Raw genomic sequence first — 26,639 nt, 5'->3', positions numbered from 1 at the left:
TCTTACATAAACCATTCAAACACATGTAAATGACAGTGATTTTAAGGTCACTACCCACTAGTTGGATTCTGCTTGCAAAAATGACAGATTTTCTAGACCCCAAGCAAAAATAGCTAAGCATTTAAAAAGATCTTTGTTACCAGCCACATTTCAGARAAGTTAAACTCCTTACATGACATTTCAGTCTGGATTCTATGATTCAAACCTCCTTGCAGCAAATTTCCAASAAGATTCATTTCTTTCTGAGCCAACTATGACAGCAAACACATTTGGACTTTTTTTGCCTCTTTATTAAAAGCCAGAGTGTTGATTTGTTTCACCCAGGTAAAGGAGATTTGCCAAACTGGAAAAAACTCTYAGGAACAAGCTTCTGAGCATGTACATGAATTGCAATTATGCATCAAATATATAACTACCAAAGGATWAGGTTAGCTCTGTTCCTATTAAGGCAGCAGACTCTGGGGCACCTAAAGCTGYATCCAACACTCCTGGCAGACTGAATTTCTTAAGGCATTTTTAATTACACGCTCAAAAATGCCACTCATTTTTTAAGTCCTCACAAAACCACTGCAAAGAAAATGACAGGACTTAGACTGAGCCCTGCTATGTCATTTTTCCAGACTAGTTCAGGTCCTGAAGCATTTGTGGTGCCTCATGGTTTAGCAGCAAGAAATAAACCAGGAAAGAGTACGGATGAAAATCCATCTCCTTGGCCCAGTGTTGCTTAAGATAAATTTTTGCAAAGCTATATGCTGAATACCAAGGCAGAAGAGACCTTATACCCTGTTCATTTATTTATTATTATTATTATTATTATTTATGTTCTGCAGATTGGTGTGTCATTTTTGTTGTTGGTTTGGGTTTTGTTTAAATATGAAGCATTTATGATGATCTGTAAAGCTCATCCACATTCCATGAACTAAATTAAACTTAGAAGCTTTCTTGATATTTTCATRGGCATCTTTTTGCCCCATGAAAAGCTTTACATTAGTAGAGCTAATTCTACACTACTGCAATACCCAGGTCAGAGACTCCTATGCACACCACAAATCCTTTTACACACACCAAAACAGACACCTCATCTTTCAACGTGGGCAGACCCTCATCTTTTTCAAAGAAGGATTTAGGRAGATTAAAGTAAATGGATTTTAAATACTACTTTTCTCCAATCAAGTGAAGAGGTAAATAAAAGGGGAGAGAGGTTCTTACACAGCTTCCATCTCCAAGTCATCCTCATCATCTTGAGAGAGCTGTARGTAGGGGTTGTCTGATGCTGGACGGAACTTGTACCCAGTAAGGACAAAGAACACAAGAGTGGCCATTTCATCCAGCAGCTGCAAGTGAAAACACGAGATTGAAGTTCAGTCCTGCAATGCTCCGTGGTCACAAAACATTTCTCCTCATTCATAAGGTTCAAGGGTTAATGGCCAAGAGGCCTGTGCCACATCAGAAATAAAATAATTCCTGTCCTGTTGTCATTAATCCCAGGCTAAAGGCTGTCAAATACTTYGTTCCTTCAGTTTTCTCTGTCACTTTAAATACTGTTACAGTTCTATCCATCACTCCAGAGCTTTCAAAGAACTATGGCAAGACTTGGCTTTTAAATGAGGTGGAGGGAAATCATTCCTACATTCTTGGTAATTTCAACCATTAATRTATTCCAAGGACTCCTTGAACAGTCATGTGCATTATATGTTARGAAACCAAGTATTTAGAAGACCATAGGCAAAAAAAAGCCTGTAGATGGAAGAGCAAAAGCCTATTTCTCTGGCTCCCTGGRGCTTCAATTACATAGAGCAAACCTGACTAATTTTTTTCTCCTTTGYATGTTCTTGATTAATTTCCTTCAGACATTTTTAAATTGAAAGACTAAAAATCAATAATGCAATTACTTTCAGACATCTCATGTATAATCCAGCAGCCTTGCTGGACAAACATAAAACAAAGAATATATTCCTTCACCTTAAGCACATCAGTGACAAAAATCAAGAAGAGACAGGGTGCAGCACTGTGGTTTGAGATGTTCTACTATAACATGAGGAACAATTTATGGAATTTTGTTGTGCAGTTATATTTKAAGAATAATAGAGGACAACCATCAAGGAATGGATATATTTTCCTTTGCTGGTGAATACCTGGTACAGCCATTTCCACTGGAATGGAACAGCAATCTTTATGAGAATTGCAATGATCCGTGTGAAGTAAATGTAACACACAATCTGGGAAGGAAAAGGAGAAAGCATGAGAACAAAAGCATGGTCCTCACAGAACCTTTGTACCACAGAGAAATAGCTCAAGCAATTCCTAAACAACTCATTAAGTCAGACTGGCCTTATTATGTTCCTCAAATAAACATGGAAGATACAGGCTGAGGGCTCTMCTGATTGTTGAACATCCAAATAACTCAAGCTATTGGAAACATACTCAAGTTACAGCAGGAAATGCTTTAAGYATTACGATTTCATAGAATTTCAAGAATCACAATTGTAATTTATTACTCTTGCCACTTAGAAGAGGCTGAAATGAGGCCGTTGGAAATCATTAAGAAGCCTGTGTTCTCCTGGGAAACGTACTCCTGGCTCCCACTGACTTAATCAGAAACTGCACACATGCATCTCCAGGCACCATTTGGTCCCAAGTTTAATTTTTAGCAAGTTTACAGTACATTATTCGAGCCCATCAACTCAACTGGCAGCTCAAGCTGTCTCCAGAGGAAATCAGGAAGTATTACAAATAGCTGGAATTTAAAAGAGACAGAAGGATACAACCAGTAGGAGAAAAAAAAGGAATTTGCATTTAGGATTGTAAGCCAGTTGACCAAGATGCCAAAGCACAGGAGTGCTAAGAGCCTCTACCACATCAACCAGTTGTAGCAGCTTCCCACAAGTATTCCATCAAAAGCTTGGAACACCTTCCAAGTGCTCCACATGCATGTGTGCAGGTGTTTTACTTACCATGACATAGTAATGTCTGAAGAGCTTCAGCTTTGCTAGGTTAATGGCAGCTATCAAGAGAACACAAAAGTCCATCAGAAAATTGTTAACATGGGACAGTTCTTTTGATGCCTTCCTGAAGGGTAGGCAAGTGATCAAAACCAGGGCTCAGGTAAACCCAGGCTAGAAGGATTTGTCCTGAGGACAACCTGGCAYGTTCACACACAGGATAACTCCCAGGCTGGGGGGAATTCACTCTTTAAAAGGGAACTGAGATTGTTTTTACACTCTMCAATGCAGAACCTTCCTCTACCTGTATACAGCCAACTACACACTGTCACCTCAGTSCTGCCAGAACAGCCACACCACCTGATACTGCTTCCTAAAAAAATTCCTGTCTTTTCTAGAGCCTTCCCTGACCTGCTCCATGACTTCAATTGAGCTGAGCAACTTCCAGGTAATCACAGCTCTGGGAACCACTCCATCTTGCTGAACAGCAGCACAAGCACTTTGGTATCTAAGTGGGGTCTTCAGTCATTCATGGCTCAGCCACAATTCACAATGAAATGGGAAATCATCCCAGGCACTTCCCCAACACGTGTTTGAGTCGCGGGCTGTGCAAGACGAGGCCCCAGGCGAACCTGTGAGTATTGCACAGATCACATCAGCTGGAGCAGCTCACAGCATTCATGGCAGCGAGCTGAGGTCAACAACAGATGGAGCAGCTGTCAGCTCTGGTCTGAGAGGCAGCTTTTAGACGTGCAGCAGGATTACAAACACAGGCCACTGATGCTTTTGTGACAACACGAGAGGCGAACAGTCCAAGAKATGTTGACAGCATACAGAGACGCAGTTCAGAGCCAATGAACACGAGCTGCCAGCTAAAAAATACTGCCACATATGTACTGGTGTTCCCTCCAAGTGCTCATAATGGATTTATCAGATGTGGAAGTGCAATACATYGAGCTTAAGTTCACCTGCACCCCCTCACGGAACTCACCCACTGCAATGATTTATAAAAGGCTGCATATATTTGCATGTAAGGTCTTGCAGGTTCACAARAGAGCAAAATACAGTATTTCAGATGAGAGAGAGGAAGGCTAATGCTTCCAAAGAAATGYTTCACCTCCTCTGACAAAAACAAAGCAGCTTTTCTTATGCAAAGGAAAGGTCAAATGCAGCACTGCAAATAAATTCCTTTAGGTTATCACWACAGAAACTACAGTGAAGACACACAGCATTTTATTGTAAAACTACTTTTATAATCTTGAGATCAAGAGTCTCTTTCCAGTTTACCTTTAGTGCTCCAGGGAAACTACTGAAAGCTACAGACACCTTGAGGCAGATACAAACCCTCCTGCAACACACACACTCTAAGAGAAGCACCTGACCAATACAAGGCAKGAACTGACTGATGACCTCATGTTCAAAGCTTTTCCTAATACAATTAGCAACAGACTAAAGCATGTAAATATGTATAACTGCATGGAATTGTGCAACAGGGAACAATATTGTCCTATTTAAGGGAGAGCTGCATTGTGACCATGAAGATCTTGTGATTTCCCACACACTGGTTTGCACACAGAAGGATCTATTTTGAACTCAACWCATCCAACTTCAAGAATTGCTACCAGTTGGTGGACTGACAGGCCAGGAGAATTACCAGGCTTTGTAGCTGAAGGAACACCAACTCAACAGCTGTGCTTCAAACTGCCAGTCTATCAGGGCTTTACAGTCAACACCAGAGAGCTGGGGAGTCAGTGCTGGTGGATTCATGCACTGYACAGGATGAAAGGACAGCAAAGAGAAAGCTCTGGCTGCCAAATGAACTGTCATAATTCCACCTCTCCCAGCTGATGGAGGACAGCTCAACATCTCACCTACTCATCGTGATAATCAATAGCAAAGAGTYATAAATTGGTATATCCACATATTCAGGATGTCTGAGCATAGGAAAGAAGGGCAAGGAGAGGAAAAAAAGACAACCACCACCAAGGAGAAAGGCTAAGGAGTCACCTGTGGAAGCTGACTTGCTCTCCTCAATTGCAGCAATAGTTCTCTCCACTATCAGATACGTAAGTCAGCATTAATGCATGTCTACAAATTTCTGCCAGTWTTTTTTTAAACAACTCAAAGTTACAGGACATGCTGTTCTGGAGAAAAATCTAAAATCATCATTGCTTGGCATCAGCAGCCTGCGAATTGCTTCTTCACAGGCTGAATGTGCTCCAAGCAGTAATATTTGAGTCTTGCTATCCTGGACACTCAAAGATTTTTGTTCACCTCAGCCTGGCRGCCCAGACAGTGACAGCAGCATTTACAAAGAGCGAGGCTCAGCCAGCAGCTGTCACTTACAACTTGAATCACTTGCAACCCCAACCTGTAAAGCTGTGATAACACAGCAGCAATCACAGCATGCAGTAAAGGTTGGCTAAATTTATATTTCGAGTATGATAACCATTCTGCAAAGGACAGTACTTAACTGCAGAGAAGGAAAAAGAAATTTAAAAAGAGACTTTCCACCAAAGGTTTTAGAAATTAATTCATGCCTATGTTCCATCTCTTTCAGACAGTAATTAAAAAGATAAAAGCCATMCTCCAAGAAAGATTTGTGACATCTATACCTTGCTTCCCTCAGTTTTCCCTATCACCGTTTACTTTAACAGCTTGTGCCTGCAATAGCCTGATCAGCATCGATCAAAACACTCCAGTATTTTGTAAGCAGTCTCTTTTTGAGATTGCCCCCATGCTAATTTCCAATGTCAAGGCTGCCTATAAGATGGAAAAAGAAGCTGGCCCATCCACTTACACACCACACAATAGCCTTTTGATGAATAAATCTGACCTTTTCAGTATATGTACGCAATAACAATCACAGGATTGCAGCTGAGGGCACAGGCAGCTCGAGCCCAGACAATACAATCCATAAAGACAAACCATAATGCAGCCAGTGAACGTGCTCAAGGTACAGCTGAGAATATTTCTGCAATGCTTTGCTTGCCCTACTCACACTGGTGCATTTGAGATGTGATCTGTGCCATTATCAAACCGTAAATGGAAGCTTTCTGCTCTCCCCAACCATGCACCACATGCAGATCCAGCCCTCAGAAAGCAGCTCTGAGAAGTGTGGCTCTACAATCTCTAGAGCTCTCTGCTTAAAAGCATTCCTGTACTAGAAAGAAGAGGTCAGACAGATACAGCAATGCTCAGTGTCACGCATGAGAAGGTGGCACAGACTAGTTAATCTTGAATGCCCTGAACCACATCAGCCATTTGGCACAGMAGCTCTCCACCAGGGTCAGATGAAAGTCCAAAGCACAGTATCTCCAACACAGAGGTGCCACATCAACCCTGGACAGCTTTCTGGGGCACCTGCAAGTGGTGCTGAGCCCAGCCAAGCTCAGCTGCTCTGCATCACACAGGACCAGGCTCTCTGTTCACAGCATTTTCATGGCACGACAGCAGGAAGACACTGAATGCTGCAAATGGYTTTTCCTGACATGGGGGCAAGCATGAAAGCATTAATCATCATTTGTCCACTGCACAGAACACAGGGAGTGATGCCTGGGAGCAATAGGATGCTCCCTATGTATTTCCCCTAATTCTGCTGCCAACTGCAACATGCTGCAGTGCTCCAAGAAAACAGCAAACCATGATCTGACTGTGCCACGTCACATCTCTCATCACACACACACAGGTACCAGCAGAACAAACTGCAGCAATGCTTTCCAGCCCCATTCCTCCCCTAAACAACAGAGCATGTGATCACAAGTGTGTGTTATGAGAGGTCCAGTGACCAAAAACTTGGGAGTTTCAAACAAAAATGATGTATAAATAATTTATATACTCCCTCTCTTTTCTCAAGATGCCTGTAAACAAGGTGGTGGCAGTTGAGCAGCTTTGCAGGCTGAACAATTCTAGGTCAGTTTGCAAGGCTCATTTCCTTAAATCTGTAAGACATTTGCAATGCAGATCTAGAAATGGACAGGGAGCAAAGGCTCCCACCTGAAGGAAGATAYAGTGACAGATCAAAGAGGTGCAGCTAAGCACTTGTTTAAGTCTGAAGGTGGCGATTTTAAAAGGGGAGGAAAAAAGATTCTAAAAATGGGATGTTTACGCCCACTGCTGTGCAAGATAAGAAGCCTGTGTAGGTCAGATATACTGCTTTAAAAATCACCTTCAAGGGAAAAATGCAAACAGCCAGGCAGCTCAAGCTCAGCTGCAGCACTGTGCCATGCTTACTCCTAACTGGCAATCCATAGCAGCTGGGTATGTAAGGTCTCCCTGGATGACTTTAGACCCCTTTCTCTAGCTTTACCCCTTTGTTTTTACTTTAAAATATTCTAATCTAGTTTAAACAACTATTAGCTAGTGACTCCAAGTCACTGCCACTTATAACAAGCTTTTTTATTAATTGTACATTGCTAAAACTAAGGCCCCATGACAAGCCCAGAATAAAGGTCTGGTAAATCCAAATCTGCTTCATTCCTAGTCCAGTCACACTCCAGCCATGGTTGCATTTGACCCAGGGGACTGCCACCTAATAAACAGGTGGAGAAGCAGCTGGAAGAGAACAAGACAAAGAGTCAGGAAACACCACCAGGATACTGARCCATAAAGTCCTGGAGTTGTTAGTCCCAATAGATGCAAGAAGACAAAAATAATTTTCCTTAGGTCTTTCTTCTGCTGACCTCCTTGCTGGTGAGACTCAGAGCCAGGAAAAAGAGCTATTGAACATGTAGTATGTAATTGCACAATACACCCTATAAGTTAATAAGCTCTGRGAAAGCAGCCTTTGACCTGACAATAAATCCCAGCAGGCCAGAGGCAGCCCAAGTAGGAGTGTCTGGACATGATCCAGTCAGCTCTAACCACAGGACAGTTAAACTGCATGATGAGAGGATCCAGTAACTTTTACTAGTTCAGGAGAAAACTACCTTTAACTGCAGGAAAAAAAGAATGCTAATGATTTAACAGTTAGCACTGGTTCTAATTTTTCTTCTCATGAGAAGCTGAGACATCAAGCAGCACCTCTGCACAACAGGGCCTCCAAGGGAAGCTTAAAGAGCATGTGGTTCTAGTAAACAGTATTCATTGATAAGCCTAAAATGAATGATTTCACCCTTTTACAGTGCAACCAAATCACTTTTGGTTTTCTCAACYAGACACCCTAGCAGCATGACAGCACTGGGTAACATTCTGCTTCTGGCATCACTCTGCCATTCACTTGCTCCCCGTGGGCTCCTATCAACAGCCTCTAAATAGCCCAAGCAGATTGTGTTTCACAAGTGAGTCCCAGCACTGCAGCTCTCCTGGCCACAATCTGCTCTCAGCCTGTGCAATGTTTTCCCTGAAAATCTTTTCCTTAGCTATTCTTTTATTATCAGTGTAGCATAACACAGTTGCTAAGTCCCCCTGAATACACACAATCACTGAACTTGCAGGACCTGCACAACCAGATGGCAACACCARTAGGTAAAGCTGGTAACAGCAGTAGGTGATTCACAAGCAACATTCACCATAAAGAGCATCATTACCCATGGAGAACACAAAACCAGACCTTAAGGGCTACTGGGCATAGCACTATTTTACAAGCTGCAAAGACACAGCCAGTTCCTCTCAAATTACAATTTTTTTACTTCYACATTTTTTAAACATCACAGTGCATCCTTGAGAACAGCTTGGTTTTACTCAGATCTGGATTTCATCCGGTATGAGGGACAGGGGATGGGTTGTGCCTTTATACTGAACATCCCTGCTGTTGGCCACCTCGCTTTCCTCCTTTGCAGGATTTCTGAGGTTTATCAAACTCCACAGCACCATCTTGTGATAAGAACTGAAGTAGGTACAGGGGGATCACTTGGGGCCGCACAGATCTGAAGGGTTTGCATCTTAATTATGTGGAGTTAATTTCTACCTCTGTTTCTGAACACCCAAGTGAGGAAAAAATGGCAAATTTGTCCAGATGATTTGCTCTAGATATCATGTCTAGCTTGAGCACCAAGCTGCYCTGCAAGTAGTAGAGAATGGGTTACATATTCCAGTTCTGATACTCAATGCAATACAAGAAAAAGGTAATTTCCAAAAGTTATTCCCATGAGCCCACTGAGGAAAAGCAGACCAGTGATACTAATACAATGTAGATTTATAGTTTTAGTTTGGTTTTTAAATCAGCATCACGTGTTTGAAGTTCTRACATAATATGTAGCATAAAAGAGGAAAAAGAATATGGATTACTTGCCTTTCCCATCTGTTGCTGAAGCCTCCTGCAAATGTCTTATTGACCTGAAAAATAAAGAATAGATTAATGATAGGTTTTACACTACCTTTTCACTGTAGTCCTCTAGATCACTGAAAAGTTTTGTTAGTTCTTTATGGCTGGGGTATGCTCATAATTAACTGTTCTTAGCATTGTTCACACTTCACCCCCCTGCCCCCAGTTCAGCAGTCAGCTCAAGTATCTCTATTTCCTTGGGATTAAGAAAGCAGATTGCTAAAACCTACTTCAGCCTACAGAAAGCCTTGTGGGAGGGAGGGAGCTGAGTGAAAAACTGGGGCATTTTCCAGCATAATGCTTTCCACTTGTACAATTAAGCTGAGCTACTCTTCAAAGAACTGCCAAGCATTTGGCATCTTACTGCTCTTTTAAGCTCTTTTCATTTAAATAGTTGATTACAGCTTACATGTCTACATAGGCAACTTATGTAACAGAAACTACCCTGCAGGAATGTAAATTCAGGGGCCAAGTCTTAGTCACCTTGCTCACATGAGTCATCCCACCAGCTGCAGTGACACTATCCAGAGGAAAAARGGGCAGGATTTTATGTCAGGGGCTTCACTGCCAGTTTGTGTTGGCACCATGGCAATGCAGGAACACTGGTTGCACACCATAAACAGTCACAGGACAGCTCACATTTGTTTTTCAGATACAATTCCTTTATGGAAAGCAAGCTTTGCACCAGCAAACTCACTAGGTTGGACAAAAGATTCCAGCATCAGGTAGCAAGAACTGTGACTGCAGAAGTCACCTTAATAGGAAATTGAGTTTCTCTGCAATTGAAGTTAATATCCTTAAGGTTTTATTTCCCATTCCCAAATGCACTMAACCTTAGAGCTGCAGCATTTTGACTGGAGCAAGGGGAAGGACAAGTGGGTAGCACAAATTTCTTGGAAGACATTTCCCAGCCTTGGCAGAAGGCCACCAGGACTGTGTAGGGAAGGAAAGGACAGTTGAAACCCACCTTCACAAGTCAAGCTGAAGCTTATTTCCATCTACTGAGCGACACCTTTCTCTGAAACACTCAAGAGTTACACTCCAGAGTGATGACATGTTACCAGACACTTATATAATCTGCACTTCAGAAAAAAATAATGGAGATACTGGAGAAAAAGAAGAATATTCTGTGTTTACTAACCAAGGAGCCAGAAGCTCCTTGACATCCTCCTTTAAACCCAGCTGTTTATCCAATTAAGACAAAATGTATTTAGAAGATAAATGTTCTGGCTAACTGGCAAGCAGCAACAATGGTGTTTATCTGAATTATCCGTGTTTTGGTCGAGTTTTATATAACCAACATTATTCCTTGCCAAGTAGAGTGGAAGGAAGGGCGGGGAAATGCTCCCTGTGGGATTATTTCTTATAAACAGTCAAATAAACATACAGCTACTCTGCTTGAAGGCAGCAGATCTTAGACAACACAGTTTTGAAATTTAGCAGTCAAGTATCTAATCTCAGTCAGTGAGGCCAAATGCCATTTTTCAATTTAGAGAGTCAACACTTCTGCAACATTTCAAGTTTCAAGAGCACCTACAGTCTGCACAGTGTTGGCCACATAAACTGCCACCCATCTTACCTTATCCCCACTCCAACACGCCCAAAACAAGTGTCTTCCACAGCASTAGACTGAAGTGTTAAGGCTGATGAGGTTTATAAAAGTTAACAGAATGCTTGACTCCACAGGACCACTGACTTCTCTTGTTCTGGCAGATCTGCAGCTCTGCTGAGCTGCCAGTGCCTGTTAGTTCACACATTTTTCACATCCAGCAACTCACCATACCACTGGGAACAGGATGGCTCCACAACACAGCAAATCCACCAGGAAAAGGATTTCTTTCCACAGTCCATACTCAGTTGTCCCCTCCTCTGTTGACTCTATGATAATGTAGGCCACGTTTGCCAGTACCTACACACCAAGACATGGTTCATGGTTTAGAAACTGCCCAAGAAGACACTACAGATGGGCTGCCAATTCAGCAACATCAATAATTTTTTCTGMAGCTCTACATCCATAAGTCACACGTTCAGCAGCATCTTCACAAAATYCACAAAAATAAAACTGATGGGAACTTATTCCTGCTGACATTCAGAAAGTAGTTATTTTGTTATACACTGTGCTGAACCTACGGTATCAGTAGAGATAAAAGGAGCAAAATCTACTTATTGAAACACAGGAACAGGATTATGTGGCACATACAGCCAATAGTTTGAATATGTAATTCTAAATAAAGCCAGTAATTCAGGTAGTCATGGACCACCTTTTGTAACTCAGATCTGTAAGAGTGTCAAAYACTCATTATTTACAGTTCTGGTAAGGGATTTCATCTGCAAAGACAGAAGATCTATTCTACATACAACAACAAACTAAAGTGCTATTCTCCTGTGCACTTCAGTTCCTGGAGCAGGAGATCAGCACTGATCACTTTGAACCACTGGGAATATTTTCCTCAGACCCAACAAGCCTAAAAGCTTTGGTTTTCTTTTTTAAATTTCATTAAGCCATTCTGCAGGCATTTCAGAAATGACAACTTTAATCAAATTCCTCTGTTTACTAGTTTAGCAYGGTTTTCCAGCCCAAGTTTTGCCCCACTCCTTATAGCCAGTTTTCATTTGCTAAAATTACATGACCACTGTTATCTCAAGCTCAATATGGAGAAAAATTGAGAGAATTACAGAAACTTCTGGACTAGGAAACAACCAGTAAGCTCCTACAAGCAAGAACAATTTCACTACATGGGAAGTTTTCACAGCCTTTTCCAGCTTGCCCAAACAGCTCTCCCACAAGACAGGAAGTATCAGCACAGCTCAGTCCTCACCTGAAGTGGGATGACAATCATGAAAATTTTTTTGTCTTTATCTGACAGGATGTGTTTAATGAAAGCCCAGCCTGTGCCAATGAGGGCGATAGTGATGAACAGAAGTGCACCCTTCAGTCTGCAAGAGAAACAGACATCACAGTCAGAGACTTTATTTTATTTTATTTTATCACRCTTCCTCTTCTGCTCAGGTTTCTCCCACAGCCAGTAAGGCCACAAATCCAAACAAATGCCTTTGCTATCCATAATTTGGCAAGCACTTATCCATCCCACAATAGTGAGGCAGATGTACTTGCTACAACTGTGTACCACAGAGCAGTATCAGGCTTCCTTCACAATATATGCAATCTTTTCCTGGGGGAGTTACCCATTCACCATTGTGAACAGCAGCAAATACTGGCAGCTGTACCCACTTACCATTCACACCAAGAGCAAATTAGATACTTGAACATTAGTGTGAACAAAGAAAAGCAAAGCATTTGTTATCCTTTTACTCCTCCACCCACAGAAGTGCCAATTCTCTGCAGCTGCCCTCTGCAAGTGGAGCTTTCCCCTTCACACACGGCTGATTGCTGAGTCTTTGGCACTGTGGTCTGAATGCAAACACAACAATTTCCCACTTTGCTCAGGAGGGAGGCAGCCCCAGTGGTAATTTGAATCTATCACATCTATCTTCTGACAYACTTACAGGTGAGTGATGTAATAAACAACAGCCCAGCCCTCAATGGGGAATCCCTGAGAAGAGATGTAGTGATAGTCGATCTGGAAGCAGAAAATACAGCACTTTACAAGCTGCTCTTTGACACCCCACCCTCTAAAACAGTGTCTGTTCCACATCCACTTCCAGCTTCATTTTCCAGTCAGTGTATACAAACCCAGCTCTGTCACAKTTAGAGATCACTTCCTCCCAGCACGTTCTACTTTTGTTTAGCAACAATGAGAACATTTCCATTTGCTCCATTTCCCAAGTGCTAGTGGATGTATCTTGCACAATCTACATCCTTCCCACACAACTCCCCTGCTTAACTATAGTGAACCTGCATTTGGAAGCTATTTAATCATTCATTTTTCAAGTTCAGTTGCAATAGGTGACTAGAGGCTTGCCAGTTTTATTTTCACTGGAAGCCAGATTCACTTAATTAGACTCCAAAWATATTTGTAGCAGGTGTAATACCATGAACATGAAGGTGATCATGGCTGGCACAAACACTGAAGGATTAAATGCTTGCCATTACCTTTGTTCATGAGGTATTTCCAGCAGAAAGGCAAAGTCAATACAATTCAACAGAGACATTATCTATGGAAAGTCTCAGAGTTGATAAGTGAGGTCTGTTGCCATATACCATAATACTTCCTTGCCCTTGAATTTTACAAACATTCATCAAGATTCTCATTTATTAATATTTACTGCAAGCCATGGAGCTGAAGCAGTAGCACAGCTCAAGCTTTCAGGCCAGCCTCAGATAGCCAAAACATTAAAATCTATGGAACTCATTCAACCCCCAACCCTTCCTGCTTCAACACTTCAAGCCACAATCTCAACCGTATTTAAAGTCAGAATTTGCAGATGAAAACAAACACTTTCACCAAAGAGCTGCACTTCAGTTCTAAGGCTTCAGTATTAAGAACARTTCTCCCTCCCATTCTCCCCTCTCCAAAGCAGATTTTCCTAAAAGCGTGCCCTGGATTCCATGTTTTTACTTCCTAGCTGAACAATTTCAGGCAGAGATGCTGTACGCACCGCATGGAAGACCAAAGACAATGATTTGGTGAAAGGAAGGGCTGCCATGAGCCAGTGGATCTTAAAGACRTCATTTCTGGAAAGAAAGAAAAGAAGGAAGAGCATTAATTAAAAGCCAGCAGTAAAAATTTCATTTTCCAAAGGTCTTCCTTTAAAACCTTTAAGTGCCAGGCAGTCGCTCCTGGGCTGAGCTGACCATTAGTGCAAAAAGTTTCCCCTTAATGCTGCAGTCCAAGTTTCTGCAATATCCTGAGCAGTATTTCAACTTCATGCTCTAAACCCCTGATTTTTACTGCTTGGGGTAATTAAAATTACTGATTAATAAGAATATCCTGCATATATATACGTATACACATATTTATATATATAACTGTTAGAAAATTAACTAAACATAATTCAAACCACAATAAAKATATTTATGGCTCTCTACTGACTTAAGTTGCCATTTCCATATGAAAAAGGATCAATTTTTTCCTGTTATTTATTTTGAGTCATCTCCTTTTGACACCAAATTCAGGAATTTCTTGTCTATTTTTTGCCACAATCTAGCCTTATATGTAAATTACCTGAAGAACTTTCAACATAAGATTTGATAACTTTAAAAAGTCTGTAACAACAATACTGACTCAGTTTTCAAATATAAACTGTATATATTAAGCACACAATATTGAGGCAGATTTGGAGTTTTAAGTGATTAAATCTAACTGTGAACTGGAATGAAAAATAAAAATCAAACAAGGTAGGCCCCTACTTGTGACAGACACTGAACTTACCTGCGTTTACGAAGTATGTGGATCCATACAGTCCCAGACAGGAAAAAGAAGAGAGCCATGGAAATGTAAAGTTTTGGCAGTGGGATCTCACCTGCTGAGAGGTAGCTTTCAGGATTCTTTTCCGTAATATCTATCTGAATATTAAAGGTGTGTTATGTGTACAGTTGAAAAAAATCATTTTGTTAAAGCACTGAGTTAACAACTACATTTCACAATCATTCACTCATTTAAAATGAGCTTTTCTGAAGTGATGACTTGTGAGACTYAAGGCAAAAAACCAAACCCAACTCTTGATCCTCAAGAATCTAAAAACATTTTGCAAAATTACTCTCACAACAATAATCCCCTTGAAAAACAATGCTTCAGTTATGCAACGCAATTCAGAAAGGCAAAGCAATTTTCCCAAAGAATAGTTGTTCCCTCTACAAAATTCACAGTTTGCCCACCTTTTATTCATAAAAATATCTACAACAGGCTGCCAGCCTATTATCCTGTGACTGAGAAAACAGAAGCATTATTTAGCATCCTATTTATACCCTTAAGTGGCTTAGTCAGAAGTGCTAAGACTTCATTAAAAGAATGCATCAGGTCTGGTTTGCAGTACTGAAGCAGTCCTGCATCTCTAAATACATTYCAGCAGATCAATCACCCAGTTTTTTTCTTCTTTCCAATTTCTTCAGTGGGTCMAAGTGGGACAAATAGCAATTTGGGAAAGCAGGCCTTCTCAACACACAACTTCAGAAGCAGATTTAAAGTAGCTTTGTCTGAGTCAAGTTGGGGCTGCTAAATTTTATCACCTCCATGTTTCCTTGCAGCAGGATTAAGACAAATGTGTAAAAAGTASTTCAGGGGCTGATCTGGCTGGGGTACCTCAGTCAGTGAGAGGATTCATACCAGACCAGCTCATTATACACCAGCATGAGCACAGGAAAGCAAGAAAAGGGAAATAATGACCAAAAAATATAAAACCAAACCCCTATACATCAAAAGAGATTAAACATTTGCTAGAACATATTGCCTTTAGGATGTGTATCTAACACCATAAAAACACATCTTTAATTAGTTGAGAAAAAGCAAAAACACTGAATTCACAAATACTAACAATTTAGATTGCAGCAGCAACCATAATATCTGCAATCATGTAAAGAGAAAAGTGACTTTTGATTGCARCAAAACACAAGTAGCTGTTGTAGCTCCCATCTCATTACAGCATCAGGTCACAACTGTATGGACTGAACCCAGCCCACACTCAGCCTTCAGCTTTTCAGGCATTTCTGCAAAAGCAGTATTTTAATTATTTTTGCAGTAGTCGCTTCTTTCAGAAATGCCACTGCAGAGACTGRCACACAACTCTGAATCACTTCCCACCCCATATGTGCACTCGTGTGCAGTGTGTGCTTGGTTACGAGCTGGAAGCTGGATGTTCCAATCTAAGTGAATGAGTTAATTATCCTTTAGAAGCCATACTCACATCAAGGCTAAACAGCAGCTGATCGTTGGCCGGCCCTTTCTTGCCAACACACTTATGGAAATACAGGCTGTAGAGACCTTCTTGTTTATCTGAGCTGATGTTAAAATAGAACTGAAAATAAGGAATAGAAAAGTCAGCATTCTTCTCATTCACAAGAGGGTTGCCCTGGTAGGAAGTCATCTCCACTGAAGCATGAAGGAAGTCAGTCATTTGAGGTCAGTTGGYTCCCTTCAGCAAACAGACTGTTCTGAGGACACCCAGCACATCTGGAAGTTTCAACAGAATTCCAGATGCAGAATCATTGCACCTATCTAGGATTATGCACTCTGGTAATCCAAGCCTGTTAAGTATCAGTGCTTAACTTGGTTCACCACAGAGAAAAGATAACCAGAAGTATCACATATTGAACATGGTGAAGCACAAAAGTTTTATGATATTTGCCCTGCAGCTGTTCTGTTCCTCTCCCAACTATGCAAATTGTGATAGCTCTGGAAGTGAGATTTGTGTCAGATAACAGAATTTAAAATGTGTTTGTTTTATAGTAATCAACCATCACAAATGAAMGAGGGTGCTCAAACAAAGCATTAATCTGTTTCATACAGAGGATCTTCCCCTTGAGTCATCAGTCAGGTCACAGCTATTTGTTATCAGAAATCTGCACTACTGGCATCACAGTAAACTTCAATATGCTGAGGCTAATAGATTATGATATTTAGAACAGCATCAYACCAAAGCCAATTTAAAAGCAGCTCCCACAACTTATAAAGAAAGATTTCCACCACTGATGCTTAGCTCAGTAAATTTTCAGGCAAACTTTTATCATCAGAGAGACATCTATATCAGACTTGCACTTTTCCAAAGTAGGACAGTGAAGGAACTGTGTTTAGACACTGACAGGCACCCTACCTGAAATGAAAAGGTTCCTCTGTCATTGCGAACAGGATGTTCTTGCTCTATCATGCTCTGGGAAAAGGAAAAGAGACCTTTAGATTTTCTTAAGCAGGTAACTAAAACATTTGGCTACATAAACCAGACAATCAAATAGCATTCTGTATATTTACAGTGGAGGCTGAGAGCAACAGCAAATACTCTCCACTTTTTGACTATGATTGGACTGGAATATCCCCCCAGGTTCTTTCTGAAAGAGAACTCCAGATAGTTTCTTACCTGGGAGGAYGTTGTACTTCGTTTGGACTTCTTATCTAGAGATAAAAGCATGAATGGCACATTTAGTGTTTGCACTTAGACATCCTCAAAAACCACCACGTTGTCAATACCTTASTCACATCTTCCTACACTTGTCTGCGTGGCAGTTTCCCAGCTAATCATTAACAGAGATTCTTTCCCAGCCTCTTCTTACTCTCACAGGACTCTTCCCACAGCCAGCATTCATTCTGAATGCATCCTCAAATGCCAAGATATGATTCTCTACTCTTACATCTCCTGCAAAAGCCTTACCCCAGAAATCTTTCCAACCCCTCTGATGAGAGTGGTGCAGGAGATAGGTGACCTAAACCAGATGCAAGCTATAGCTCTGATCTTTTATGTTATGACTGAGTACTGTTAATCTCACTGACAAATCTTAATCTGAACATTAATACATGGCCTGAAAAATGTGGGGAAGGAATAACTTCACACCATTCCACTAAGTTCCCAGTAAAAATACAAACAAACAAAACACAAAAGCATAGGYGACCTGACAAGTCAGGATCTCCTATGCACTTGAGGTGACAGGAGCCTTCAGTAGAGCAGCATGTCAGGTTCACAGTTTGACCCTACTCCTCTAAGAAGCTTTTCAAATGTAAGGCCATCCCATTCTACYAGGCAGCAAAAGCTCAAAAATTGAGCTTTGCTCTTGGCTCCCACACTCAATGCACTGTCCATGCTCATGCTACACTTTTTACATGAAGAAAGCAAAACTACAGCTATCAGATCCATTATCTCCAGTGCCACCCATCCTTGGTTCTTGACTTGTTAGAACAGCTGTGCAAGATTTTGAATGGTATCAAAGYTTGTGAACATGACAGGCCAAGACAGACTCAGACTACTCCAGATCAGACTGCTCAGCAGTCTGATCTGAAGTCTAAACTCTGCCAGGAAGGGATAACATGAGCTAATCCCATTAGAGMTGAGATTATAAAACTGTTTCGTCTGCTGGTCTGGAAGCCAGACAAAGGTTTGTGCCTCCTAGAAAGATTACTGCTATTGTTTCTGCTCCCTTTCCATAGTTTCTAAGTGATAGACTTGAGTTCAACTCTTTAGATACACAGACTCATAAACATTGGCTGGAAAAGACTTGTGGAGATATTTAACCCAACTTCTGACTCAAATACCAACTGGTGTCAACGATATCATATTGGTCCTGGTTTTATTGAGCCAAGCATAAAAAATCCCAAAAGATGAAGCTGGATTGCACAAAAGATCTGCTACAATGTGGGAATACYTACTTAGGAAAGATACCTTTACTTATTTTCCATCCTAACATCCCATCTGAGACACCCACAACTTAATAAAGGGAAAAAAAGCATTCAGTGTTACTAAAAATGGCTTGAAATCATTGTTCTCCTAACTCTCCTACAACTAGCTGTTGGTGGCCATAAAATTCCCCCTTTAGCCTTCTTTTTGCCAGACAAAAGACAACCAAGTTGTTAACTCCTCTTCGGAAGCACTGAAAGTCTCCAACASTCTCTGTTGTCTCTCTGGTGGATCAATAGGACTGGTGAATACGAATCACTTAGCAGGAGACTCCAGCCCCAAAAGCAGCTCTGTGCACAGGTTTCCACAAGATGTGCACTGAGTTCTAGYCCAACAGGACCCCAGAACATGACCACAACTCAGTGCTGGATGCACAACAATGATGAATCATCACGGAGAGCACACACTGGTCAAGTTTAGCTGGCTTACCTTTGCCAYCTTTTTCAGGATTTGTACCAGACTCATTGCTCTGTTCAGGTTTKAGCAGCTTGGTATTTAAGGCAGTACCATTTTCCTCAGATACAAATAAAATTTTAGGTAACAACGAAGCAGCTTCTGAAGAGAACCGTACTTTCACACTAAAAAACAAAGACGTTTTATTACAAAATGAAAGTAAAACAGTATTTTTAAAGAGGCTATTTGTCACAGCCATATACCCAATAGTGGAAAATTARCTTGTCTTGACTTGTTTTTTTGTACCACAAAGAACAGGCAAGAACCAGATCATGACTCACAGCAGAACTGATCACTGTGGGAAAAGTCACATCCTACCTCTACGTCAAAAACAAGAGCAGATGAAGAAAATCAAGTTTCTTCAGCTTTGGTAAGCASAGTCTCACTAGAAATTAAGTTACCACACATGTACTCTTGCAAAAGAAAGCGATGCAGCCTCAGAGGTACATCCACAGAATAGATAATTCAAGACAAACAATAAAATGGCCTCTTGAGTGCAAGAGTTGCAAGGGACCCAAGACTTCAAGCTTGTGCCTTGAGCACAATCAAGGCAGGTTGCTTTTGCCTGCTGTCTCTTTACCCCTCCAATAGGCAGGAAGAATTCCTGGACAATTTTATACTGCAGATGTTTTCCTTTTACGTTCAACTCCCCTTAAAAAAATAACCCCCAAAAAAACCTACATACACAGCAGCTTTCCAAACACTTAAAAAAACCCAACTGTTAAAATTATTTTCAACTAAAGAAGCAATTTCAAAATGCCATGTGCACTCTTTACTCACACTTCAGCTCGGATGTCCAGAAGTAAGATTACAACAGARACATCTGGCTCTGGTGTCTTTCTCAAGATACAGTAATCCACTTCTTCATCCTGGCAACATGAGCAAAACACCTCTGATGTGCCCTCTGGTTTATAAGAAATGGGACCTGCTCCCCTTCAGGTAGAGGTTACCATTCTTAATCCAGCAAGTTGGAAATCCAAATCATCCTTCACATCCTCCCCATATTTAAAGTCCTCCCCACCGTTTTTTCCCCCCAAGCATTCCCAGAGTCAGGTAAACTGTGAGACATTCCAGCTTAGAAAAGCAAGTTCACTTCTCTTACCAGGTAGGTGGAGAAACCATCGTTCCTTGTTCGATCCAAGCTGAATCCCACCTATGAGACAACAGAGAAGAATCTGTCAAATTGAAGCCAAACCACTACTGAAAGACACAAAGATGCTGCTTTCTAAATAAATTAACMTACATTTAAGGCAGAATCCAGGTATTTTTCTCATCATCTAATTAGACAAAAAAATATATTCAAATATAACAAACTTGCTGCCTCATCCTCCAAGAAATCTTGACTCAAACCGAAAATAAATCTGGAATACCTTCTGTCCCTGAACCTTTTAGTATATTTCAGTATTATTCCAGATGTTTTTGCTTGACAAAAACATTTAATACTTTCATAGCAATAAAGAGGTCAAACTGTGGAGCAGAGTAAGAACTCGGGTCTGTTTGTTAATCCGGTATTTCAGTCACTGTATTAAAACTCCAATATGACATGTAATGTTAGAGTTCTCTTAAAAATAAGATTGTCACTGGTCTGGAAATCTACTGACATAATGATTACAAGCTCAATTGCAATGCAACAGGATACAATGTGAAAAAACCTCACATCAAAGGACTGCTTAGGAAATTGATATTCAACGTAGTTATAGATGTGTGCATTGAGATGAGCAGAGAATCCAGTGAGTTAAAGGTTCATCCTTAAAGCAGAATGCAGAGTGCTCAGGAATAAATCTCAATACACAGATCCTCATAATTGAGTCATGGTGGGGAGCAAAGCCCACAGCACCAGGAGTTCAGATCTGACACCTCAGACAAGTGGAGACCACCAGTGCAAGGGCAATTTCACAGGAGGCTTTACAGGAAGAACTCACTGATAAACTGTCCATGACATCAGGGTCCACTGTTGGCTTCAGGGAAAGGTTGCTGACATTGACTCTCATGAAACCATCCTTRAAGAAGCCAAAGGTATTCAGGTGCACTTTCTGCCTCACATCATCCTGTTAGAAAGGAAAGCAAGTTTACAAATCACATGCAGAGTCATCTGCTGCAGCAAAGGGGAAGCAGGGTGAGTGAGTGACACTTGAATATTCATGCAAAATATCTAATTATAMAAGCAGCAAATTTCTTTAGGATATCTTCAGATGTAACCAAGTATTTCAGTGGAATGGACCAACTTTTCCAATAACGGGAACAGCAAGAACTTTAAACAGACATGTCAGTGCTAACTGTCTGGTTGTGCTATGGGAAATACACATGCAAAATTCTSCAAGAATTTAAACATCTAGCATCATTAATTTAACAACATTAGTAAAACCCCACAAAGTGRCTGCAGACACATCAAGATAGCTATTTTTTGACTGCTGGCTACTGTCATTGCCACAGAATGAAGAGAACYGGGTGACTTTGGAGATCTTACCTAACCAAGAGCTGGGATTTGGCCAAGTGCTTAGCAAATGCATTGTCATCCCCTCAGATCATCTGTGCTAGGCAGGGTCAATGTTTGGACAGGCAAACACTAATAGCCTGGAAAACTATGTGTGAAAATAAAGSTTTGTGTCTAGTCCCATACCTCCAAATTACTTTTAGCATAAAATAAATAAAAAATAAGAATAGAATAAACGCTGAAAACAGAATTACTTGGATTAGCTTCTCTAGCAGGAAAATTCTAATCCCCTCCACTACTCGCAGTTTAGCCGCACAATAATTTCCTTCCTCTCAGTCTGGCAAGGAAAATGTAGCAATTGATTTCTTCCCATGCCTTGCTCAGCTGATAAAGGTTGAAGTGCACTGAGATTTAATTTCTTTGTTAAATAAGGAGGCCATGAAGAACCTCACATGAAAAGTAGCTGACGTCACACACAGCTGCCACATCAGATGACAAAAGGTCGTATCCAACATCTGCAGTTGGTCCCTCAAACCTACTGGGTCATTAATTRGAAGAAAACCAGAAACAAGACAACAGAAATGAAAAATCAATTTTGAAATGGGATTTAAAACATTTAACAAGTTGCCACTAAAAAACAATTTAAAAAAGAATGTTTCTTCCTCCTGTTTCTTCTAGGAAACGATAATCAGATTGCAGAATTCTCTAAAAAGAGAAGTCAGATGCTAAAAGCAAACTGTTCTGGGGACAGTGCTGGAAGACTGAGCTAAGAATTGTATAAGTACAAAAAGTTCTTTCTCTACCTCTACCCCAGTATTGATTTTGACATCTCCGCACAAAATGTTCCTGACTCATAAATATCAYTCACTGTAATAGCAGGACACTAATCCTGACACAGCTAACCTGTAATCTAGCTGTAATAAGATCACCCTAATAGAATTAAGTTAACCTGGCAAATAACCAGATGGTTCCCTTAATGCTCAGAAGAGGAAAAAAAGTTGAGTTACACAGGGCTCCCAGCAGATATTTTGTTCAACAGAGCAKTATAGCTCCACTGTTTTAGGGTTCTAGGTCATGGAACATGCTTGRAACAAGAGCCCATCTGGTTCCTCTAACACTGCATTCCATGTAATTTCCCACTCAAAACAGAAAATTAATCCTGGCTCTTTACGGGTACAGCAGGCGTATTTAACCCCACTGGACAGAGAAGAATTTGGGTGAATCTGAGGAGGACACAGCATCATCCAGCCACAGGGGGTTTTGTACCTTGCAAAYGTGACCAGAGGCAGCTGCTTAATCCAAAGCACTTGCAAGAGCTTTCAGGTCAATTTAAGTGATTTACTCTGCTAATTTACTGATATGCTCCCCACCACCAGCAGATAATTAATATACAACACACACCACTTTCCTCCCTGGTKTTATCTCAGCTTTGAGTGCTTAAGAGTTTACAGATTTAGTTCACAAATCCTTCAGCTTCACATGATCCCACACACATTGTCACCAGTTGCCACCAAGCAACAGCAAGAGCATCTACTGCTCCACATATTGACAGCTTAAAGGCATTGGCTTMCTAATAGTTGTCTGAGGTTTAAGGGGTTGAAAGAACCCAGCTTTTATTTATAATCACTCAGCTACTTATTCATCTTCATATTCTATATTCAYAAATATTTAAATTTACAACGAAGGTGTGAACCCATACAAGTAAATACTTCAGCATCCAAGTTGTTAACATACATGTTAATTTAATTTACATAGGATGCATTYAAAATTAAGCCTGCCCTGCTGAGAGGAGATGGTCTGGGGACTCATCACTAACAGATTACAGTCAAACCAATATCCAAAATTCTCAAGTTTGTTTCCATAAAAATCTTCCCCAGTTTTTCCACTCCTTTAGGATAAAAAATGATCCTGCAATATTCGAATAAGGTTACAGGGAAGTGGAATCCATGACCCTGTGGCTCAGAAGGGGCAAAAAAAATTCCCTAACATTTTACCCTAAATCTAATTGGATTCTATTGTCAGTGCAATAGAAGTTCCACTCGAGAGTGCTTATCCTTGTCTGAAAAGAATCTTATTATTTGTGAGCCGAACAGCAAAGCTTATAATTTGTGTGAGACTAAGTGAATTATTGTGAAAGGTGTTTTCAACCTAAGCTATKGAAGCCTGAAACCYACCACAAGTATTTACAAACAACCAYGGAAAACCMGCATCTTCTGCATAACTCCGTATCTAACAAAKGCCTTATTGTTGGTCAAGAGAAACATTTCAACTACAGCTATTTCTGGAATCCTCTGAAAATTGTTTCTGTTCCTCTTGTATAGCTTTCAATTTTTGCAGGGTTTTTTTGTAGGGGGTGCGTTTTTTTACATATCTCATTAAACTAATGAAGCTGATAATGATTGCTACTAAATGACAAGAATCTCTGACAGGGTCAATCTTACAGCAAGATTAAAGCAAATCATCTCTCTAACTTAAAAATGCCCCAACTATTTTTTACACTTTTATAAAGATGAAACGCTCTTTTGAGAACAGGAAAGTGCTCAGACTGTGGCTTGTTTTTCTGACAACAAAGAAAGGCTTCACCTTAGCACGGTAATTACAAGAAGAATGAAGCTATTCTGAATTAAGCAATAACACCTTGTTTGAGGAAATTGCATTTCAAACGCTCCTACAGAACTGTGGCCCTTAGCCTGGCTCAGTGTCAAGGCACACTTACAAGCAAAGCAGGAACCAATGGCAAGAACCCCAGAAAGGAGATTTCATTGTGAAAGGGCTCAGTTGTTGGAGCCTGATGTTTACACAAAGGCTGTAAAGCAGGGCATGAAGGAGGAAAGGAGAAATTGCTCCAACAATAAMGCTCATGTTTACAAAGGAGGTGGGCAAAGGAATTAACTCCCTGCTACTTCTCACAGCCCTTGGGAGGTCAGTGCTGCAACTCGCACAAAACACCTGCCAAACCAAACCCAAACCCTGCTCTGATGGGAAAAAACAGCAAACAGGATTCAGTAATGGATCCCTAATAGAGACTAAAATCCATAATGTTTGCTGCTGAGAACATTTGCTTGGGGCAAGTTCAAAAATTTTCTACATACGGGTAAAGTACCAACCCCAGAGAAATCTTTCAACCTTCAACTACTGTCACAGATTCCTCAAAACAATAACGTAACCAGTACAAGCCTCCTAATTTGTTGCTTCAGGGAAACATTTACTTTCTCTGAAGTACAATAACATTTATGTGGTTGCACTTTAAACAGCTACACAGTCTGGAAAATTTCCTATATATAAGACAAAAACATCCCCCAGCACTCACAGTATCCCAAAGTCTTAAAGGATAAAGTTCTGGGCATTCCTGGAACTGCTACACTGTGCCCAGTTACTGACAACTTTATTATCTCTTCCAATGTTTTTAATGGCAGAAWAATGCATATTGTTGGCAACCAGAAAATTTCAATTTTAAAGATTCACAGAGCTTTCCATGAACTACACAGAAGCCTTTACAGTTCCTCTGTACTACAGCAACTGTGCAGAACACAACAAGCTCATCCAGAACACAACAAGCAGCAGCACATCTACACCCTGACCACCACAGCATCCTGCCAACAACACTGAARAACTCGTTTTTCTCAAATATAGTCACAGGATGACACATCACTCCTTCAAAGTGCACCCAGCAGTCTATCAAACCAAAACAGAAAGCTGTCAGCATCAGTTTCCTCAGCCTCTACTAAATGGTTAGTGGAAAGCAGCTGAAAGGGCAGAAAGGCAGCCAAACATCCTTCAGTGACCAGGACAAGATCGCCACTGCAGAACACAGCTAAAAGGAAACTCAACTGCAAACCTCTTTCAAAGACCTCTCCCCTAGCTCACGTTCAGCYCTCTCTCATCACATCGCTTTTAACGGAATGTGAAGCAGTTGCACCTTCAAACCACCGCAATTATAAGGCCCCTTCACACGCTTTACCCGCGGCTAAGAAACAGGCGGCCACAAAAAGCGGGGGCTATGAGGATGCCGTCAGAGACAGCGGGAGAATAACGGCAAAAGCAGAACACGGCGGGGCCCGGGCGGGCTGGGGCGCAGGGGGGAGAGCTCAGAAAGAAGCGGAGAGAAAGAAGGGTCGGAGCAGACAGCAGAACGAAGATAGARACGTGGGGAGACCAATCCCGGCCCGCGGGAGGTGCGCAGGGCCGGGCCGGCCTCACCGCCCCCCTCAGGGCACCCGGGGGCCGAGCCAGCGGGGCCGGGGGCGGCGCAGACCTTACTTTGAGGGTGAGGTGATGGACGCGGGCGCGGGCCGGGCCCGCGCGGAGCAGCAACAGCAGCAGCAGCCCCAGCACGGCCYCAGCGCCGCGGGCCGCCATCTTTGTTCCAGCGTCAGCGTCCCCCGCGCGCCACTTCCGGGTCAGGCGAGTCACGTGTCGGGCGGGGGCTGCGTCACGTGACCGCGGTGGGCGGGGCCGGCTCCTGTCAGGGAGTCATGGAGGGGTTGGGGATGGGGGGAGCTCTGAGCGCCGCCAGTGCCACCTCCGAGCGCCKCCWGTGCCACCTCCGAGCGCCGCCAGTGCCACCCCCTGCCCGGGCAGGGACGCCTCCCGCTGCACCGGGCTGCCCCAACCCCGTCCAACCCCGTCCAACCCGGCTTTGAAGGCTTCCCGGGGAGCAGCCGCAGCTTCTCTGATCAACCTCTGACACAGCCTCACCAACCGCCCAATTTTCTCCTCGTATCCAGCCTCAATTTTCCCTTTTTCAATTTAAACCCGCTCCTCTTTGTTCTGTCACCACARTTCCCGCCGAAAARTCCCTCTCCAGCTKCTGKAGCCCCTTCAGAWYCTGGAAGGTGCTGTGACGTCTCCACASAACCTTCYCCAGGCTRAACATCCTCAGCCCTTTCAGCCTTTCCCCACAGAGAAGATGCTTCCCTGCTTTTCTCCCTCCCCCTGAGCCCTTTCTGGGCTCTGCTGGGCTGCCTTGCCCACAGGCTGCTCCCCTCGAAGCCCCCCGGGTTGGATCAGCCCCTYATTTAGGGTCATGGCAATAACCAGGCCCTTTGCTGGGTCCCTCCTCATCCCTGGGACCCCCCTCAGCTGTGGGGTCCCCCCTGGGTAGTGGGTCCCCCCATAGCCGTGGGTCTCAAAAAGRAAAATTGGCCAAAAAGAACCCCCTGAGCCTCCCCCAGACCAGCCTCTGTGGGGTGACACCAAAAAAAAACCCCAAAAAAGACTGAATCTCTTCCTACCTCAGCCCTGCAGCACCGTCCGCAGGGAGATG

General features: G+C 42.0%; 1 protein-coding gene across 1 annotated transcript in view; it reads right to left on the bottom strand.

The window, feature by feature from the left end:
• The window catches only part of GPR107 (G protein-coupled receptor 107), a 35,317-nt gene extending 9,540 nt beyond the window's left edge, over positions 1 to 25,777 (bottom strand). Inside the window, exons 1-17 of the mRNA XM_057380064.1 lie at positions 25,634 to 25,777; positions 20,862 to 20,987; positions 20,042 to 20,092; positions 19,720 to 19,808; positions 18,916 to 19,064; positions 17,179 to 17,213; positions 16,918 to 16,974; positions 16,012 to 16,122; positions 14,541 to 14,674; positions 13,768 to 13,843; positions 12,715 to 12,788; positions 12,027 to 12,144; positions 10,986 to 11,116; positions 9,175 to 9,218; positions 2,955 to 3,004; positions 2,136 to 2,219; positions 1,210 to 1,334 (exon numbers count right to left, since the gene is read on the bottom strand). Coding sequence (XP_057236047.1) covers positions 1,210 to 1,334; positions 2,136 to 2,219; positions 2,955 to 3,004; positions 9,175 to 9,218; positions 10,986 to 11,116; positions 12,027 to 12,144; positions 12,715 to 12,788; positions 13,768 to 13,843; positions 14,541 to 14,674; positions 16,012 to 16,122; positions 16,918 to 16,974; positions 17,179 to 17,213; positions 18,916 to 19,064; positions 19,720 to 19,808; positions 20,042 to 20,092; positions 20,862 to 20,987; positions 25,634 to 25,732 — 1,553 coding nt within the window. The 5' untranslated portion in view covers positions 25,733 to 25,777. The remainder of the gene's footprint in view (positions 1 to 1,209; positions 1,335 to 2,135; positions 2,220 to 2,954; positions 3,005 to 9,174; positions 9,219 to 10,985; positions 11,117 to 12,026; positions 12,145 to 12,714; positions 12,789 to 13,767; positions 13,844 to 14,540; positions 14,675 to 16,011; positions 16,123 to 16,917; positions 16,975 to 17,178; positions 17,214 to 18,915; positions 19,065 to 19,719; positions 19,809 to 20,041; positions 20,093 to 20,861; positions 20,988 to 25,633) is intronic.
• Between the last annotated feature and the right edge of the window lie 862 nt (positions 25,778 to 26,639).

This window comes from Malurus melanocephalus, unplaced genomic scaffold (genome assembly GCF_030028575.1).
Source record: "Malurus melanocephalus ecotype Western Australia unplaced genomic scaffold, MMel_1.1 scaffold_435, whole genome shotgun sequence".
Classification (NCBI taxonomy): Eukaryota; Metazoa; Chordata; class Aves; order Passeriformes; family Maluridae; genus Malurus; species Malurus melanocephalus.
Note: the sequence above shows the minus strand (reverse complement) of the source record. Positions and strands in the feature narration are given on the sequence as shown.